This window comes from Belonocnema kinseyi, chromosome 9 (assembly GCF_010883055.1).
Source record: "Belonocnema kinseyi isolate 2016_QV_RU_SX_M_011 chromosome 9, B_treatae_v1, whole genome shotgun sequence".
Classification (NCBI taxonomy): domain Eukaryota; kingdom Metazoa; phylum Arthropoda; class Insecta; order Hymenoptera; family Cynipidae; genus Belonocnema; species Belonocnema kinseyi.
Window position 1 is genome coordinate 70109893 of NC_046665.1, and position 21911 is coordinate 70131803.

General features: G+C 30.5%; 1 protein-coding gene across 2 annotated transcripts in view; it reads left to right on the forward strand.

Annotated features, from left to right (window-relative positions):
* The window catches only part of LOC117180368 (hemicentin-1-like), a 95279-nt gene that overhangs the window by 66418 nt on the left and 6950 nt on the right, over positions 1-21911 (forward strand). Inside the window, exons 4-8 of one of the 2 annotated variants that reach the window (XM_033372837.1) lie at positions 2381-2532; positions 2596-2740; positions 9337-9630; positions 14416-14811; positions 16810-17124. In XM_033372837.1, coding sequence (XP_033228728.1) covers positions 2381-2532; positions 2596-2740; positions 9337-9630; positions 14416-14811; positions 16810-17124 — 1302 coding nt within the window. The remainder of the gene's footprint in view (positions 1-2380; positions 2533-2595; positions 2741-9336; positions 9631-14415; positions 14812-16809; positions 17125-21911) is intronic. The other variant, XM_033372838.1, reaches the window with a different exon arrangement.

Below are 21911 nucleotides of genomic sequence, written 5' to 3' on the forward strand. Positions count from 1 at the left end.
CCCCCCCCCCCATCTGGGAAAAAAGTACTATATTTGGACGGACACCCGTTCGAAACTATAAAGGCTTCTTTCCGTGGCTACAAAAGTCATTGAAAAGGTGACTGATTTAAATCGAAAAAGTCACCAAAAGTGACTACTTTCTCATCCAAAAGTCAAATTTCGACAAGTTGACGTTAACCACATAAAACAATTTGAGTTCAATTTCAAAGCATTTACATTAATTCCAAAAGAAATTTAGAAAAAATTTATTTCAGGAAAATTGGGAATTTAGAGGAACTTAAAGGGATTAAAAAGAATTCGATGAAATTCATATCGAATGTAAAAAATTTCTAGTGAATTGAAATCAATTAAAAAAGATGTAAAAAATAGTTGAACTCAGTACCTTTGATAGGAGTTTAGAAATATTTAAAGGATTTCAAAATGATTTCATGAAGTGCCTAAGAATTCAAGTTAAGTTTAAACGACTTTAGGATTAATCAAACCAAACCTACAAAAATTCCTTGAAGTATTTGAAATATTTTAATTTGATTGAAATCAACTAAAAATTCCTGGCAATATTTCGAATTTCCCTGACATTTTTCAAATTATTTAAAATATTTTTACCTCTTGAAACATTTTGAGGCCCTCGGAAATTACTTGGCATTTGAAAAATACTCTAAAATAACTAGAAATGATTGAAATCCATTAAAAATACCCTATGACATTTAAAATTCTTTTAAATCCTTACCTTCACATTATTAACATTGATAAAAAATTTCTGGGAAATTCCTTAGTATATTCTTTAAACCCCTGGGAGATTTTGTATTAATTTGGTTAAAATGATTCAAATCCTTACAAACTCCTTAAATTTTTTAAAAATTTTGTAAAATGATTTGGGATATTTGACCCTTCATTTTTTAAAATCCCTTGATTTATTTTGAGGTATTCTGAAACCTTACTAAACCTATAGGATTGTTCAGTATTTACCAATATTCGAGTAAATTCTTTAAACCTTTATAAAGTTTGGTGAAAAAAATTTATAAAATTTCGGTGAAAACCTAGAAATTCCATGACAATTATAAAATCTTGCTGAAATGACTTAAAATCTTTTACCCTTAAATATTTAAAATCCCTTGGAATTTCTTCGAAATTTTGAAATCTTTTCTAAATTTCTTGAAATGTTCTAAAATACCCTAAAATATTTCGAATTCTTTAGCATCTTTTAAAATCCCAAGAAACTTTTTAAATTTCATGGAAATTCTTTGTAGTTTTTAAAGTACTTTAAAAACTTTAAAATCTTTTGAAATCTTTTAAATTTTTAAAAATTTTTCCTAATTTTTTGGAATCTCTAAAATACCCAAAAATTTCAAATTCTTTGATATCTTCTAAAATCACTTGAAACGTTTCAAAGCGTGTAAAAATGACTAAGAATCTTTCAAAATATATTAAAATTTTTCGATTCCTTTACATTCTTTTAAAATGCCTTGAAACTTTTTAAAGCTCTTCAAAATTCCTGGAAATTTTTTAGGATATCTTAAAAATCTTTAAAATAATCTGCAATTCGTGAAGATTTTTCAAGTATATTCTAAATTCCTTGAAATCTTTTAAATAATCCTTAAATATTTCAAATTTTTTGAAATCCTTTGCAAACTTTTTAAATTCCCTTGAAATTTTTCAAATCTCGTAAAAATGACTTGTAATCTTTTAAAATTTTTTCATATAATTAAAAATCCATTGAAATCTTTTGAAATTCCTTAAAAAATTTTTAAGTTCTTGAAAATTTGTTAGGATTCCTAAAAATTCCCTGAAATCTAAAGAATTTTTCGAAATCCTTTCAATGTTTACTTCGATTCTAAATTTCCTAAAATCTTTTAAAATACCTTAAAATATTTCAAATCATTTGAAAACATTTAAGATCCCTTGAAACTTTTTAAAGCTGGTAAAAATGACTTCTTGAAACTCTTTAAAGGTTTTGAAAATTCCTTTAAGTTTTAAAAAATAACCTTAAATCTTTGAAATTCTTTGGAATTCATTCAAATATTATTGAAATCTGTTCAAAATTCAGAAATAGGTATAGACCTGAATTGAATGGAGAGTAACCCTTGGATTCATTAAAAGAAAAGTGACTAAAGTGTTCTTTTTATTTTAAAAAGTGACAAAAAGGTGACTTTAGAAAAAATTGACTAAATTGACAGTATCGTAGTTCTGATTAATCCTGCTAGTCACTTAACGTACTTCCTACAGAGATTCCCTAACTTTTGTTAATTGGTTTATAAAATCTCTGACATTCCCTGATTTAAAAAATCCCCTGTCTTTTCCCTGATTTCCAGCTTTTTCCTAACCTGCGGCCACCCTAATAAAAAGCAAACAATAATAAATGAATTGCAAAACATTTTTGTAGTTAAGCCGTTGATGGTGAACATAACGAATAAGGTTCCCCAGTTATCAGCTTTACGAACCTACGAGATAGAATGCACGAGTTCCGGTTCTCGGCCGAAGGCAACAATTACTTGGTGGAAGGGTAACAACCACGTGAAGCATATGGCGAGAAATGTGAATATCTTTTTTGATTAATCCTTAACTTTTTTCATTGGTGTGAGACTGAGCTCTTCGTAGTTTGCAGATAATGTTAACGTATCCAGAAGTGTGCTCAGCTACGTACCGACTATAGAGGATAATGGAAAATTCTTGACTTGTCGAGCTGAGAATAATGTGATACCCGAGAGTGCTCTAGAGGACAAATGGCTCTTGGTCGTTCACTGTAAGCAAATAATAATCCCTAAACTTAAAGGTTCAAATTCCCTTCAAACCAACAACCTTCTTCAGAGAGTTCTCGAATTTCGGTTCTAAGGGGTCGTCTATAAACTACGTTACAAATTTTAGGGATGGATGGTGTGGTGCTAAAACTGCGTCGGTTAACAGGGACGAAGTGGACAGTAAAAGTAACGTTACGAACTTTAAATAACGTTTAGTACATTTCCCGATTATAAATTTTAACCAAGTTTGCGAATTTTGTGAAATATGCACCTGCAGCAGTACAGATCAATAAAAAATTAGGTTTGACAGTCTTTTTCGTATTTAAGACTTTAAGCTTTTCTTCCTATTTCCCTGTTCCCGTCTTCATACCTCTTTTAAAGAATACTTCTTTTTTGTCTACTTTTCAAGAAACTTTTCCCTTTTCTTGTTTTTTCTGCTTAAATGCGAACTTCATTAATACAAACCGTACATACCAATAATAAAAGCCCACTAATTTTGGTTTAAAGGTATATTTTTGTTGTTGACAAGTCTTATACTTTTATATTTTTAATTTTAAATTCATCTTTTTTGGTTAAAAATTCTATGATTTATTGGGAAATTAAACTATTTTGTTAAAAATTCGTTTCATTTTTTGGTGAACGTTGACTCATTCAACTGAAAATTTAACTATTATATTTTTTTCTGTTAAAATACATGACTGATAATACCATTTTAATCATTTAAAGCATAGAATAATTTCCTTTCCAGGGATTCGATTTTTTGCATGACAAACACCTGAATTGAAAATTCGTCTCTAAGATTTGAAATTTAGCGATTGTGCTGGAAGTTATCATTTTTTTGGTCAAGAATAAATTTTTTTATTACAAAATTTAACCATTTCATTTTTAGATAAAAATTTATATTTATAATAGAAAATTAATATTTTAATCCAAAATTAATCTTTTCGAGTTGAAAATTCAGTTATTTGTTTGAAAATTCCTTTTTTATATGCATGCTATTCATGGTACAAAATAATAATTTTAGGTTAAAACTGCATCTTTTTTGTTGAAAATTAATATATTTTTATTGAAAATTCAAAGGTTTTGTAGAAAATTCAAAAACTAATTTTTTTATCTGAAAATTCAACTTTGATTGAAAATGTATAGTTTACAAGTTGAAAATTCAACTATTTGAGAGAAAATTGATATATTTTGTTTAAAATTCGTGTTTCTGAGAATGAATATATTCTTCTTGATTGAAAATTCATCTTTTTGTGTGAGGATTCAACAATTTTGTTACAAATTGGTCTTGTTTATTGAATTCAATTAGTAGACATTTTTTTTAATTCATTTATTAACTGAATATTGTTTTGTTAAAAATTAAACTACTTTGTTAAAGTCGTCTGGCATGATCATATATTCAACTATTTTGTTGGAAACTCGTCCTTTTGAATTGTAAATTCATCTTTCATGTTACAAAAGTTATCTTTTTTGGTTTCAAATTCATCTTTCTTGAATTAAAATTAACGTTATTTCTAACGTTCTTCTAAAAAATTCATCTTTTCCACATGAAAATTCAACTATTTGGTTAAAAATTCTGCTGCCTTTGGTTCAGTTTTAATTTTTTTTTGCTTGAAAATTAATCTTTTTAGTTTGACAATTCAACTATTTTGTTGAAATTTAACAGTTTAAAAAAATGTAACTATGTATTCTGTTGAAAATTGAACTTTTTGCAAATCAACTTTTTTTACTTCGTTTATAGTAGAGGAGTCACCTTTCCTCATTGAAAATTAACTTCTCCGTCAACTGTTTCTGAAAAGTTAGTCATTTTTGGCTTGACAATTAAACTTTTTGGTTTAAAGTTTAATTATATTGATAACATTGAATCTTGTTTGTTCGAAAGTTCAACTATTTGGTTGTTGATGCAACTTGATCTTAAAAAATTATTTTTGTTGTTGAAAATTGTTCTGTTTTGGTTTAAAATTCAATCATTTTTTTAAAATGCAATATACTTCGACTAAAAATCGTAAGAATTTCAACCGTGTTATATTGAATTCAATACGGTATCAACATAATTTTTATTTAACTAATTTTGTGCGATCAAACTGGCAACGTGGTGTATTTATGGCCCCTGAATGGTTTTTAAGCAAGCAGAAGCTGACATTTGAATGCGCAAGAATGCAAGTATATTTTCAATATGTTTAAAAGTTTAATCCTTTTAGTTCGGTACTTCCTGAATGCAACTCTCCATTTAAAGATTCGCTCTACTTATGGTCTACTTGAAAAATTTATATTGAAAATGCAAGTACCTTGTTCTCAATGGTTCACTCTATCGATATCCATACATACTATTGAGAGATTCAAAAATCTTCCGTTGAATTTCGAGCAGTGTTCCATTTAGGTAAAGTACCATTGATTGTGAATCCGATTCAAACAAAATTCGTTTTTGCACATAAATTCATCTTTCGATGATTTATTATAGGGTGACGTCACCCCCAAGGGTGACGTTAAAAATAAACCCCCTTTCCTTTCAAGTCAAAAATTGTTCACTTGTTTAATTTGATGAAGGACTAATAAAAAAACGAAACTTGCAAACATAATATTTTAACAGACTTCACAGCCTAACATGATAGCTCTAAAAGCAGGGGAAATAGGATGATTTTTCACGAAAATAGGGGATTAATAGGGAAATTCATTCTTATAAATGAAACTAATGTATAAGTATCATATTGCGTTTGCAACCAATTGTATAATTTTCAAGAACTAAACAAATTAATATCAAATCGAACAGTAAAATTTTCAACCAAGTAGTTGATCTTTCAAGAATAAAATACTAATTTTCCAAACAGTTGCATTTACAATCAAATTGGCGAACCTCCAAGCACAAAGGACGATTTTTTAACAAAAAAGGTATTTTTTTACTTATAAGTTGAATTTTTAACTTAAAAGATAAATTTTTACCCTAATGTTAGAATTATAAAACAGAAAGTATTGAACTTTATCTAAAAACAGGTTTGCAATTTCAACTGCATAATTAAATTTTCAAGCCAAGAAGACACAATTTTTAGAAGACAGTTGAATTTTTAATCCAAAATGATGAATTATTGATTAAAAAAAAACATATGTTCAACAAAAGAGTTCAATTTTATGCAAAAAAAGATGACTTTTTAAATAAATAGTTAAATTTTTAGAATAATAATATAACTTTCAACAAAATAGTAGAATTTACAACTAAAATGATGAATCAAATAAAAGTTAACTTTCAACAAAGAAAGTAATTTTTTAGAAATTAGTTCAATCTTTAATTAATACAATTTTTTTAAGGGGTTAAACCGCTGCAGAGCGCGAAAGAATAGACATATTTCGGGAATTATGTTTGGCGAAATAAAGAGATCAACCGAAAGTTTGTAAAATGGGATTTGTAATAATAATAATAATAATAATAATAATAATAAAGTACAGAGAATATTATTTTCAAATTCGTTAATGGAAAAATGGCGACTGCGCAGTATTTCTCCGTCGACGCCTTTTTTTAAAGGTGTCCACGACCGGAAACCTATCTCCCGAAATTTTTGACCTTGATCAAAAACCAAAGAGTTTTCGATTCTACAGAACAACAGCAAAGACGAACGTAGGATTTTTTCTCCATATAATGATTTCTCGCGACATGGTGTCCTTTTAAAAGAAGTTTTAAATTTGATGAAAAAAATCGTTACAAAATTGTTTATAAAAAAAACTATGCCATATAAAAAAAATCCTGCAGACGTCCCTGGAGAAAGGAATTTTGACTATATTTTAAAACTTTCAGATACATCGGTTAGGATTTGTTTGATTTATTATTCCGGCCAGTTAAAAAAAAAAGTTGTTTCGAGAAGACCGCGTTTAAAGTTTTTAGTACTCTGAAATCACCGGAGCATACTTGAAAGGCGTTGCAGCGGAATTGAAAATTTGGTCATTCATACATTTTTTTCTCCATCCATCTTTTGGCATATTATTTTTAAGACCCTAAAATACCTTTTAAGCAGAAAAAATTTCGATTTTTTGGAAATTCTACCGTGGTTTAACTCCTTAAGAAAATAGTTTTACTTTCTAACAAGCAATTTCATTTTCAATCAAGAAGATGAATTTTCGACCAAAAAAATATAAATTTATAACAAAATAATATATATATTTTCAATTAAGTAATTGAATTTTCAATTAAAAATAATCAATTTCAAATTGATTTGCGCGCGACGGTTGAATCTCGCGCTCGGATATTTATTCCTTGAAATTGTCTACTTAATTAAGTATAGTCAAAGATTAAGTTTCTCAAAGCTCTGTAGGCTTTGAGGTACACATTCTCATCGTGACACTCGCGCTGCGCTCTTGATTTCCGACAGGCATTTGTAAACAAGCTTTGTTGGATTTTTTTCTCGTAACTTTCGTCGCTTTCCACACAATTCTTTTTATTTTATTTTTTTTTCAACGTTACTTTTTACAAATAAAACAAAAAGTACGCGTCCTATCAAGAAGTGATTCTTAACGACATTGTAGATCTTTTTTGGGATAACCATTTTTGTTCATTCATCTTTTTTCTTACCCTACATAGTTTGTCCACAAAATGGAATTTTTTATTTTCCATTATTTTTTGTGCACTCAAAATTTGAATTTTCGATTTTTGAAGAAAATCCAAAAATTGGTTATGATAATCTTGCAGGTCTATCAAAAAGTAATGTTTTTCTTCTCTTAACTTTTTTTCATATCGTGCGTTTTTCGGCTTCAAATTTTGATTTTCGGTTGACTAAAAAATTCTTGAAAACGCTTTAACTCTGAGAATTTTCTTTTAATCGAAAAAAGTCATGAAGATAAATTGTTTGCTCTTTTTAATACTATAAATATCCGTACATAGAATTTTCAAATTCTGAAAAAAGTGGTCTCAAAAATTTTCAAAATGCGCTCAATTTTTGAATTTTTATCAAAAATGGCTGGTTTATGAACTCGTCTTTTCTTTTAGGACCTTAAAAAGTGTAAAATGATTTGATGAAACAAATCAATCCTTTCTTCGACCGTTGAAATTTATTGATTTCAAATCGTAGATTTCAAATTCTTTATGTCTTACGGTCCAATCGTAAATCGAAAAAATAAATATGACTCAAAAAAACATGTTCTTCGAAACTCAGATATTTATTTAATAGAAAAAACTCCTTTCAAAACTTCCTGACGTTTCAGTACACATGCGTACCTTTTTCAAAGGTTCTTAAACCTAAATAATTATAATAAAAATTAGTAATTTTAGTACGAACAAATATGATAGATAATTACGTAGATTTGAATACATTGTTACCTGAGTTGATGGTAGTTTAAATAGTCAAACAGATCAATTTTCAGTCACATAAAAAAAGGAACATTTGAGTCAATAGTTTTAAGAAAATTAATTAAAATTTAGTAATTTTTTTGAAGTCTCAAAAAATTTTTTCGAGACTTCAATCGATTACCCTACATTTTTTAAAATTGTACGAGAAAAACAAAATTGGCGTAGGTTAGGACGGACGAACAGAAATTGACAGTTTTAGAAATACATGAGGAATACGTAATGAACGATGATGTGATAGGCAAGTTTCCATTGAAAACCTCTGATGTGGAATTTGAAATCTACGATTTGAAATCTTAAAAAAAGTGTGCCGAAGATCAATTTGATTCGTTTATTTTTTCGAGAGTTATCGTGTTTACGGTCGCACGGACGGCCGGACGGACAGACAGACAGGCGCCATCGTGAAAACTTGATTCCCGGATTCAGGGGGTCTCGAAACGTGGAGATCCGTTGAAAAAGGGTGATGTCAAATTTCCGACAATTCTAATACTTTCTCAATCATAAATGATGAGAATGTAGAAAAAAGAACTTTTAAGGAAATAGTTAAATTTTTAACCAAATAGTAGATTTTTTAGCAAATAGACAAGAATTCTGAAACAAAAACAAAAGAGTAGACGTTCCAATTAAAGAGAATCAACTTTCAATTAAAAAGATTGAGATTTTCTTAGTAGATTTCGTTCGCGATTAAGGAATGTATGAGAAAAGGGGGATGTTTCTGTAAAGCAGGGGAAAGAAGAGAAATTTTTAGAAAGGGGGGGAAATCAGGGAACAGGTGTAGGAACGTAAAGTCTGTATTTGGATGTTTTACTTGTAAAATGAAATCAATATTTTTCATTTTTTCAGACCCTTAAAAAAACTAGTTATTGGTTTTGTGGATTTGGGTTCCGTAAATTACAAAGAAGATTTAAATAAATAAGCGTAATAAGAATTAAAAATAACACCAATGATTTTAATGTTGAAAGATATTTAAAGTAAAAGGAAAAATAACATCTATTGTATATTATTAAGGCTTACTTCTAGTGTATCATTGCATCTTCATTAGACGAAATCAAAAGAAGACATTTGCATATGTGTGTGAGGGTTGGAAAGGAGGTTTGGGGTAAATAGAAAAAAATGTAGGAAACATTTTTAAACAGACGACCATTTCTTATTTTTCTGTCTTTTTGTATCTTTGATTCCGGTTCGTAGTTTTTGAATTTAAATTAAAAAGAGTGTTTTGATTCTGCTGTTTTTCTGCTCTTAATAGAGCTTCTTTCCTGCGAATATTCACAGATGTTCCAGTAGTGAGGATCAGGTTAGGGAAAAGTTTACTTGCTAGTAACATAAACGAAGGAGATGATGTGTACTTCGAGTGCGAAGTAAAGGCCAACCCAAAGGCATATAAACTTGCCTGGTACAAGGACGGCAAGGAGCTTCATCAAAACATCACTGCCGGTATTATCCTTCCCGGTGGTCAATCTCTTGTTCTGCAAAGCGTGTCAAAAAGTTCGGCTGGAGAATACTCTTGCATGGCAGCCAACATCGAAGGAAAGGCGACTAGTCGACCCGTCTCCCTGGAAGTAATGTGTGAGTCGAAAAATCAATACCAACCACGATTAATACAAATGTCAAGAATATTATAGAAATTAGAGAGTACAGAAGTCCCAAGTGGAAACGTGCATCCATTACTTGCGTTTACAATCAATACTGGATCGGATATTGGGTTACTTCTGGACCAATGAAGCCATTATCAGTTCAAGTTTCCACTTGGGAGGATGAATTCAACTTTTTCACGTATCATTCAAAAAGTACTCGGTTCATTTATTTCTTTATGCACGCTCTTGATCAAATATTTTACTCTTGTATAGGAATTATTTGAAATAATAAAATACTTTTCAGATAAATGTGAATAAGCGTCTCCGGAAAGAACTTGATTTGAAATAAATTTAATATCTTTGATGAAACTCATCAAGCGGTTAGTTCATGCAACAAATACACTTTTAACACACTTTTTGAAGTACACTCGATACTTTTTCGGCAAAAGTAACAGCAACTTCACAACCAGATGAAATTAGTGCCCACTGTTCAAGAGCAATAACGTTTGCAAAATTCAAAAGATAGTATTTTGTAGTTTAAATTTATAAGACAGGAGACGTTAATATATTGGAAAATATGTCTGTTCAATTCATAATGTAATAAATCGGAGAATAAATCGGGTTCACTCTCGTATTAGTTGTCAATAATAAAATATGACTGAAACTATAAAAATAAGTATTGAAATAAAAACTTAAAGTTCTATGAACGTGAAAATTGGAAATATTTTCGAATAATGAAAATGCCACATGATTTCATAGATTTTGGATAATTTCCATCGATAATAAAGGGCTTTTAGGGTGATTTGATGCATATTGGGAAAAATTCATGGAAAAGTCCCCGAATAGAAAACTTTCAGGGATCGAAAATTAAAAAAATACTTTTAGAGTAAATGGAGCATAATTATTCTCGATTGAGCTTAGCCCAATAAGGTGAGTGCACTCCTGATTTTTTTTCGTTTTGGTTTCTGGCATGCCTTACGACTATTTTAAGACCAGGGACGTTTGAGCAGCAATCCTAGGATTGGCCGCATATGTAAACGACACTGCAATAATTCTGGGTCAAGTTTTAGGTATCATTTATACTATTTATAGCATAAAATGAACCTTTTTTCATAGAACTCATAGGCTATTTTATTAAATGTAGTATGTTTTATTAATGTATGTATCTCGGTTCGGGTCTTATATTTTAAGAGATCAATTTTTATATTAAAAATCTCATTACATCTTATGTCGCTTACCCAAAAATTATATTTTACATAATTTGAACGAAAACTATGCGTGTGTGAAAAAATTGTTATAAACAAATTAATAAATCGTTTTGAGATGAAAGATTCCTTAAAATGAAATTTTTTTGAAAAAATATCTTCTCACTTCACTCAACTGAGATTTGAACGAAAGAACTTCCGATTACTGGTCAAATGCTTTCCCATTCAGCTATTAGACAGATCGAAAAAAATAATTTTATTTCAGAAATACACGCTGTTTAAAGTCTATCATTTATGATACGAGTAATTTGAAGGAATATGTATTATCATCAAAGGTAGTTGCTATCGATCATTGTAGATGTAATTCCACAATTTGTTGAAATATAAATCAAAACTATCGAACAAGCTAAGTCTTTGAATAACAGAAAATACTTAACGCCATTTCTCACTAGATGTAAAATTAATTTTTTACGTTTTAAAATTAAATTTTTCTGAAAAAGATCTTCTTATTTCGCTCCACTGATAGATAGCAAATACTTATGATGATAATAAAGATTCCTTTAAATTAATCCTATCACAAATGTAACACGTGGCTTTAAATAGCGTGTATTTCTGCAAAAATATTCTCTTGATCTCTCTAACAGCTTAATGGGAAAGCACTTGACGGACAATCGGAAGTTCTGTGGTTCGATTCCTAGTGGAGCGAAGTGAGAAGATCTTTTTACAGAAAAATTGAATTTCTAAATTTAAAAAAAACAAACTATTTTCCATTTAGTCAGACATGGCGTTCAGTATTTTCTGCTTCTTTTTTAGAGTGAACTTAGTCGATAGTTTTGATTTTTATTGTCATAGACTGTGTAATAAAATATACTGACCGTTAGCAACTACCTCTGATGATAATACAGATTCTTTTAAATTACGATAATAATTGCTCTTGCTAATATTTCTTCGCCATTTTCAGAGTTTTGCCAAAAATTGAATTTTTTATTTTTAATAACGTTTTTCATGTTAAGTCGTAGAGTCTCCTTGGTTACTTTAACTTCGCCGATTAAAAAAATTTAAACAATTAATTTGAGTTAGGAAACTGAAAGATTATCTTTGGTAATGCTAAAATAATACCTAGCAATTTTTCTAGATTTCTGGAACTCAGGTGTAGGGTAAAATTTGAGCAGTGTGACTATCATGCGATTCTACTGAAGTAAAAGAAAAACTATATGCCTTATTAAAAATATCGTGTGAATCAAATTTTGTAGATTCTTTTGCGATAAACAATTTTGCTTTTTAACATTCTTTTTTCTTATCTCGTATAGTTTTGCTGAAAAATAAAAATTAGAAATTTTTTAATAACGTTTTCGATAGAGAAAACTAGAACCATTAATTTAAAATGTCCGCTGAACAAACTCGTTATTTCTTTCTATAGCTTAAAACATTATACTAAAGGCAATAAAATCGAATAATTCCTTTGAAAGTGAGTCAGAAAACGTCGAGGTTTAATTAAATCCACAAAAATCAATTTCCATATAAAATCAAAACCTATTCATTGAGATGAGAATGTAAACAACATCAGGAGTGCTTACATCTGTGATTTGAGCTCCATTGAGGGTAGCTGTGAGGGGACAAGCTGTGAAGTAGGGTTGGTCGAAATACAAAAAAATTCTTAATTAAAAATAGCCTAGCACGAAAAACTTTCATTTTGCATTCTCTATAACTAGAGTGAAATTTAAAATAAATCGCTCAATATCTTTAAGTTTCGTGGTACAACAAGAAATTGCAGAAATTTGCAATACTCAGAGTTTTGTGAAAATCGCGAATGTTAAATTTTTTCGCAATCAACGTAATATGCCTGATTTTGAACGATCTGACAAGCTTTCAATATTTTAAAATTGAAATTCGAAGGGGATAATGTTGTTTGATTGCAAATTTTAGTAAAAAAAGTAGATTGTGCTCTTTATTATTTTGTACCGCTACAACGTACCTTTAATTACTATATAAATCATACAACGTCTTTTTGGCAGAGTCTTGATTTCATGCAATATTTTGTATAGTTTATCCTTTTGTTTCTATCGGAAAAATATTTGTAAGGACCATACAATATTTACAAAAAAATATCTGAGTTCGAGCAATAAAATTCTTGAAGTTTATGTATTTATAATATTTTTAATCTAGAAGCAAAATAATGATCAGGATGAAATAATAAATGAGATCGAGACTGTAAAGGATACGTTATATCATCTATTTTGTAATTAAAGTTTAGTTGGTAAAGTGCCAAATATGAAAAGAGTGAAAATTACTTATTTGTAAAATTTTCAACTAAACAACACTTTCCTCTTCACATTTCTCCCTTTGGTAGCAATTTACCATTAAAGAAAATCAGTTAATATGTAGTACATCTTACCATTTATCTTTATGAAAAAAAGAATGGTGAAAAGTGGCGTTTCTAAAAATAACTATTTCCAAAAAATTTAGAAAAACTACTGCTATTTTATCACATTTACATTTTTTCCACATTTTTTTGAATCAATGGGGAGAACGACCGGTTCCATGTCGAATAAACAAAGAAAATTTTAAATATGTATGCTCGTTAAGAAAATACTATATTTTGAAGGAATTGCTATCATTTTTTGAGAAATCACCGGTTATTATCACATGGTTGTAAAAAATCAGCAACAAACTTTCTTATCCATCAGTAAAATCCGTCTTTTTATTTTCACTCTTGAACGATATATCTAAATACTAAATCATTTACAAGTATGACGTCGAATTTGCGTCAATTGTTGCATGATCTGGAATGGAATTGGTCATTAGCGATTATTGAAAAATGCCGAGAATTAAGAATTTGTAGGATTTCGCAGTCTCTCGCCAAAGCCGGCAGATTCGTTCGGGCGTCCATCCGTCGCATTCTTTTTACCGAGAAGGGAAATGAGCAAAGGGTAAGAATTGGGAGGGGAAGTTAGTGGTTGGTAAGCAGGGTAAGTGAGTGAAGGGAAAGTCAAGGAAGTGATAGCAGGGGGCGAGGGGAGGAGACGTATGCCAGAGGAATTGGGAATAGGGGAAGTAGGGAAGGGATGTTAGAATGGGTATGTAGGGAAGTTAGGGCTGAAAGGGATGTAGAGGATGGGGAAGTGAGAGTATGGGTGAGGGGGGTCAGGAAGAGGAGAGTGTAGAGTTTGTAAAGGCTAGTATAGGAGGGGAGAATGCAGTGAGAGGAGGTGGGGACGGGAAATAAGAGAAGTTACGGGAGAGTGTGGAAGTGATGGAAGTGTGGGAGGGGGAAGTATGTGAAGGGAGGGGCCATTAATAAGCTAGATAAGGGGATAGGGCAAAGCAGGATAGGATAGGACAGGACAGTATATGACAGGATCGGATAGAAGACAGGAGCGATCGGGGAATGGAGAGGGGAGACTTTCAAGATTAAGGTAACGTCTTAGTGGGCTACTAAACGCCTTTTTGTTCTACTGTGGCTTATTCTCTTAACTTTTTTTTGCACTGCGGAATTTTAGAATATTGATCGATGTATTAGAAATTTACGCGGGTAAAGTAAAAATTTAAAACTTGAAATCTGCAAATTTCAGATGCACCAATGTGTAAAGACGGTTCGTCGACGCAAGTAGTAGGTGCACTGAAGCACGAAACAATTTCATTAGTTTGCGGAGTTCAATCGAAACCGGCGCCCATAACATTTCACTGGACCTTCAACAATTCCGGGGAATTGATGAACGTGCCACCTACTAGGTATACACAGGTGAAGTCCCTACGATTGATCACGAACAATTGGCACGGATCCAGACTGAATTACACTCCTGCCAACGACATGGACTACGGGACAGTCGCATGCTGGGCAAGAAATCGAATAGGGGTGCAAAAGACACCCTGTCTCTTTCAGATCATTGTCGCAGGGAAACCCTATCCTCTACAAAACTGCTCGGCTCAACAGTCAACAGGACCATACGCGTATCGCATGGGTAAGGGTGAGTGAGGATTGTAAAAATATCCCCTTTTCCTATTACAACCCCTAAATCGTGCGTGATCTCTATCCATAAAAACTCCTTTCCCTCCAGCAATCATTCGCCTTTTATCGCTCCTTATCACCTCACTCGACATAAAATTTTCCTCACTTAACACTACAAATTTCCGTAATCCTTATTTCATTGCTCTATTATGGCTACCTGTTCAATCTTCATGTTCAAACGATTCATTTCTCCAGGTTTTATGTTTATTGTTATTATTGAGAACATATCGTTTTATGAGAATTTTACAAGACCATTTCCGTTTAAAGTAAAGCTTATAAGTCTCGGATTGGTTAGGAGGTGCAGAAATGACCAAAAAAAGGGTCGCATGAAATGTTTCAAGATATTGCAAAAAAGTATCATCAGACACTGAATATCAACAAACTGTAATAGGAATACAAGTTTATTGTCTTTGTATTCAGCAAATGAAAAATTATTTAATGCTAAACACCTTCAATTAAAAATTGTAAAATTGCAAGCGCTTTCAATTTCATATTATTAATTTTGTCTCACTTAATCCTGAAATAACTTAATTAAAGGTCTTTAAATTTGAGGTATGAAAATTAAAATATAAAATAATTTATTTTGGAATAATTGAAGTAGTTAATGGAAAACTGGGGCATGTGCTAAACTGACATTTTGATAAAATTGATTTTTAAATTCTCATTTGAATATAAATTAACGTGAAGTAATGAATTCTGCAGTCAACACATCTTTTTTTTAAAGTGCCTAATTCATTTTATTTGTTAGACAAGTAAATCAGTTATTCAATTTAAATTTCATTTGTTTATAATTTCGTTAAAAAGTATTGAACTAAAACAATATTCCGAACTTAATTAAAATATATACTAAAACATGTATAAAAAATTGTATTTAAAATTTGCCTTTGATTTAATTATTTTTGCTCTTTCGAGTTAGTTTCTAGTATTAAATCTATTTAAATACTTTATATTTTACAAATATTATATCATGTGATATAATCGAATTTAAGATCAGGTCGCTTTCAACTTTGTTAAATTAACAAGTTCAATGGCTGAGTTCTTTAATTATAAAATAATTCAGTTTATAATGTGAAATTCTAAAATCTGTTACTTTAAAAATGTTCCATTTTATGTGTTTATTTGTGAGTTTAAATTTAAAATTTAAAGAATTTTTAAATTCTATCCTAAAGACTTACAAATTTTGAAAATAAAAAGTATTTGCTATACAAAATCTTGAGTGAAAAACGTTTTAAGTTGATGAACGGCGAACATAAATAAATAAATAAATTTTTATTCATTAATTAATCTAAACGCCCGATTGAAACTTTATAAAATATTTTTAATTTTCAAATAATTTAAAATAATAGATTTATAAGTCATTACTCTTATCTAACTCAAAATCCTTTTCAAATATCGTTTCAGTCTAAAATATTTATATTTTTTAGTCAGAAATATTTAAACTGTTTAATTTACGGAAGTTTAAAATATATTTTTTTCTAGTTTAACGGCATTTGTAAGTTTTATACTTGTACGTGACTGAGCGTTTGAATTGAAAAATTCTGAAAAGCAAATGTTCAAATCTTCAATTTTAAAGCATAAAATACAAAAGAGCTTCACTTTCAGCGATTTAAAAAGCAGTTCAGATTATTACTGCAAATAAAAAAATGTTCAGCTTTAAAAGTATTAATTTTATCATTTCAATGACCTTGAAAATGTGTTGTTAGCTATTAAGAGACCAGGAAATGTCTGGGAATTTTTGTCTTATGGTTAAGACGGCCACCTTGAAGTGGTTTCTATGAGTCGACTTTAGCGATTAAATTTGAATTTATTATATTTAAGAATTTTCAAAATCAAAATGTTCAATTATTTATTATTAAATTTCAATTTTGAATCTCATAAGTAGCGACTCTTCGCTTGAGCTTATAAAATTTAGTGAAAAGAATACATTTTTTGAGTTGAATGTTCATTCTGTAAGCAGGTCATGAGGATTTCAAGACGACTGATCCAAAAGATGTTGATTGGTTAATTGTGAGATGTAACGAGGGTTTTGATGGAGGATTACCGTTGACCAGTTTTGAGCTTGAGGTATTCGGTGAGGATAATGATGATCATATGAACACCATATACCTTAACCGAACCACTGGTAGCACATCTGGACCAATCTTTGAGATTGCCGGATTAGAACCAGGCCGGAATTATAGGCTTCTTATATATGCTGTCAATGCCAAAGGTCGAAGTGATCCTGTCATCCTTGAACCTGTTACCCTCAAAGGAGTTGCAATGTACACCACCGGTAAGTCTCAAATTACGCTTTATTCTAGAAACCTTATCATAACGGGAAGGGCTTTGGTACTTAAATTATTATTAAGGCTATATGATCCGCCTCTCACTGGCAATAAATAAAAGTTGTTTTTACTACAAAAATTTTTTGAGAGGTTGATCAATTGCCTATAAGTCCCTGAAATTCCACAGATAAAAAAAATTGACTTTGGAATGATATCCATTTCTTATTCTAATCCTTTTATTAATATATAATTTACATAAGCTCATACTCAAAAATTTGATTAAAATATAGAGTTATGATCATGCAAAAGTAATTTAAACTTATTACAAATTGGAACTTCCATCTTGTTGTAAAATCATATAATTTACTCGCCCAACAGCAGTTTTTGGAAATATTGCAGTTGGGAAAAGGGTCTAATTTATTTTTTAAATTAAATAAATTATATCTATGTATTTAAAATAAAGAAAATAGACATAGTTTCGCTTCTGAGAAACTAAATTGATTTTGAGAAAGCTCTTTTACTCTCGGGCAAACGGTATATGATGTATGATGCTCCATCCATCGTACTTCTTTATCTGATAAGAAGAATCGATTTATCTTAAGAAGGTTAGTTTCTTTTACTGCAGATAGAAATAACTTATATGGATAGGAGCCTCGAATACAATGCTTTTTTAAATTGCAAAACATGCACAAAAAGACTTAAATCATTTATGAAAAAACTGGAAAATGGACTTGAATTATTTTATCCTTAATTGAAAAGCTTTTTTACTTTAATATTTCTAGGATTTCAATTTGACATTTGTGCTGTTCTATAAGCGCTTGTCATTTCAAACGTAAAACCTTATTTCTCTAATCGTTTTATTCTCATGATCATAAAATAAAAATTCTTTCATTTTGAATAATGAAATTTGAAAACTTCAATCTATGGATATATTAGTTATTAATTATTTAATACAAAACGGACGGGATATGCTTTATCTTAAAAATATAATTTTAAGTCTCCTTTTGCACTTTATTTGGTGTCTTTATTTTCTTCCCTGTTTTACATTTGCTACAAGGGCAAACAGTTGTATTATTTACCATTAAGATTTTTAAACAAAAGTATTACAATTGCATCAATATTTTCAATAAAAGATAATAAATGATAATTTTAACAGAAGCCTTAAAAATAGGTAATTTCAAACTAAAACCATATTGAAAGTGTTTACTGTTAAGTAACAGGATACTAAATTATAAGAAACTCGAGAATTTTTGTACTTAGGTGGTTAATAATATAGAAATTACCGAATTTAGTATGTACTTATTTGGTGAATCTCACAATTTTAAACTGGTAGCGCCTGTAAACAAGTGATTTTGAACTGAACCAAATCAATAATTGAATGCATAATTTTCAATTTAAAATTGTATAATTTAAAATTCAAAAAGTTCAAAATGAAACAATTTCGGAATTCAGTATTTATAGATCTAGAGCTTCAAGTTCAAGATTTTATAATCTGAAAAACCGTTAAATATTTATAATTGAACTTTGAAAGATGAAACCTACAAAAGGTTATATTTGAAATATTTACTACTACTACATCAATAATCTCACGACTATGACCGAAATAATTGTACCAATTATTTCCTTCTAAATCATAGTATTTTTAATTCAAATAATCAAAATGGGCTCAATTGAAATGTTTGTTGGTATCAAATTTACGATACTAAATTGAAAGCCTGAGTACAGTAAAGTTCTTCAATTCGGAAAGATTATTTTGAATCTTTTAAATGGTGATGCTATAAATTAAAAAATTTTCAACTTTAAAGGTTGTTTAAAGGAAGTTAAAGGAAGTTAACTTAAAGGAAGTTCAAACGTGTGCAATTTTGATTGTTCTTATTTAAATATTTGGAATTAAAACATATCTATATTGTAATGCGTGCTGCAATTATGTGTATTTTAAGGCACGCTAAAAATTAAAAAACTCAATTAACAAGCTACCAGTTAAGGGAAAGTTAGGAAATTTTAGGGAATACCTTACAAGAGTCAGGGAATTTTCGATGAACACACCGGTTAATTTGTTTTGGTTGAGGATTTAACTACTTTGTAGAATGACAGTCTTTTATTGGTTGAATTGAACTTTTTTCGGTTTATAATAACAATTTTCATGGATTGAAACATCAACTGACATTTTGTGTTGAGCATTCCTCTTTTTTGGTTAATAATTTGTTTGTTTTTTTTGGTTGATGATTGATTCATCATTAAAGTTAAAAAACTTTTTTTTTGTTCAAAAAATAACTATTAAGTTAAAAATTATTTTTCTTGGTAAAAACTAATTATTTTAACTAAAAATTTTAATATACCATGTTTGTTTGAAAATGTACCTTCTTCAGTTGAAAGTTCAACTAGTCGGACGCAAATTCCTATTATTTGTTAAAAATGCATCTTTTGTGTTAGAATATTAATCTTCTTGCAGACGAATTCATTTTTATAGTTAAAAAATTTATTCATTTGGTTTGAACGTGAGTTAGTTTTGGCTAAGGATATAACTAATTTGCTTAAAATTCGTATTTTTTTGGTTTAATTCGACTGTTTTTGGTTGCAAATTAAAATATTTTGTAATGGAAATATAAATTATTACACTTTTTGTTGAGAGTGAATGTTCTTATAATAGATTCATTAGTTTCGTTTAAGTTGAATTATATTATTGATAATTTCTTTTATCTTGATTGAAAATGCAATCTTTCAACTGAAAATTTTAGTCGGAAAATCAACTTTGTGTTTGGAAATTCACATAATTCACGTATATCTTACGTAATTTGTAGATGGCCCTTCATAAAATTCTGGATGACTCTTATTACTGAAAATGTTTAAAGTAAATGTAGAAATAAGAAATTTGTTGCATTAATATTATTGATTTCCTAGATATGAGGTTGTATTTATATCGAAATTAAAAATTTAGAACAGTCAGGGAGAGTCAGAGAATTTCGAAATTGCGTGTTTGTAACAATCCTGATCCTAGCAATTTGATGAAATATATACACATTGCATCCTCAGGCGACAAATTCCGATCCAGAAGTGGATTGTGGGAGTAAGCAATTGATATCTAAGTAGGAAGATGTGAAGCAGTTTCTATTTTTAGTGTGTTGTATTTATGTAGTTGTCAACAGCTTTTCCATCTCTAATTAATCGATTACTTAAGATCAAAATGTAGCCTTAGGCTCTGAAGAAATAAACATGACGTAGGTCAGTACTACCGTAACCCGTGGTCCACTAAATCCAATTACACTATTATTCCAAATCCAGACAAAAGTGTCCATCTGCAATTTACAATCCCGTGATAGTTACTAGTTATATCTGAGCCTCCGAATGTACGGAATGTTCTGAACGTGTCCCGTGAACGGGATTCGGTTTTTCCGTTTGTTATTGGATCACGGAGAAAACACAGAGTCCGGAAGCAAAGATTAAGAGGGACGATCCGCAACGCTGATGGCCGTACGACTAAAAGCTGAGCTCTTTGGAATTCAGAAAACGCGTCGGTTCGTTAGCCAACGGGTTGATATATCCAAGAGAAACGGACAGACGTACGGACGTGTTTGTCCCGGGCCATCCACCTCACTCCCTCTACTTAACCCCTACCTCTTGTTCATCCTCGAATTCCTACCCCTTCACCTACCCCTAGGTTCGTGCCACCTGACCCACGTCTACAGACTCGTGCTTAATAGAGAAAGCCTGCAACCTCATAGTTGGGGTACTTTCAACCCACCCGTCGACACATCAGTGTCTGTGTCTCCACACACCCATATACGACGAATTTTCTATCCTATTCACCTAAGCACACATGCACTCATACAAGGGCATTCTTGTGGTGGCATGAATAATCCATGAGGATGGAAATTAAAGACGATAAATGCGCACCGAATGAGACAGGCGCGAGGAAAGGGACTCGGCTTTATGGGATTTTAATTCAGGGTCCAGGGAGCCGAGAGTAAGAGAAAGAGTGAAACAGATCGAGGAAGAGGATTATGTTGTCGAAATCCAAAATTTGTTGGTTGATATGAAGCATCATATAGATAAAAGGACGTGATCGCGCCACGTGGAGGGGAAGGTAACGCGTGAGCGCCTCATTAACCCTTCGTAATTAATCATAATAAGAAAGACCCATACCGCGCGTGATTATAAGCAGCTCTTAGAGTTGTTAGGGAGTTCATTCCTTAGAGGATAAGGTCTTAATATTCCCCGAGGACGCGTGAACGTGATAATGAATAGATATTTAACAGATTAGACGCTGCATGAATCACTAGAGAGGCGCTCTCAAGAAATTTATAAAGTAAACTTGGTATTTGTCTCTGGAAGAACAGTTAGGGTAAACTCTTGTTCTAATATATTTTTAATAACCACTTCGCAGGTTACGAATCGCCAGAGGGTAGAAGAAAAATATTATAAGTGAGGTGGTTTGAAGTCAGGGGTTATGAAGGGTAAATAAAAAAGTCAAGGAAAATAAATCAGTGTTTACTGGCCAGGGAAAGTCTGGGGAAAGTCAGGAAATTTAAACAAAGCTTGCTAAAGTCATGGAATTTAAATAAGAGACACTTTAAAGAATTGTTAATGATAATGAATTAAGAATTTTAGCATAAAATTGTTTTGTTCCACTTATAAAACATTCTACGCTAAAAATGTCATAAGTTTAAAATTTTGGTTTTTAAATATCAGAGATCAGGGAAAATGAAAAATTGGTCAGATAATGATTGGGCTCTTTGAAAATAAAGTTTGTGCTACTCTGATGTAACGCTACTCGTATATATGTACATACATATGT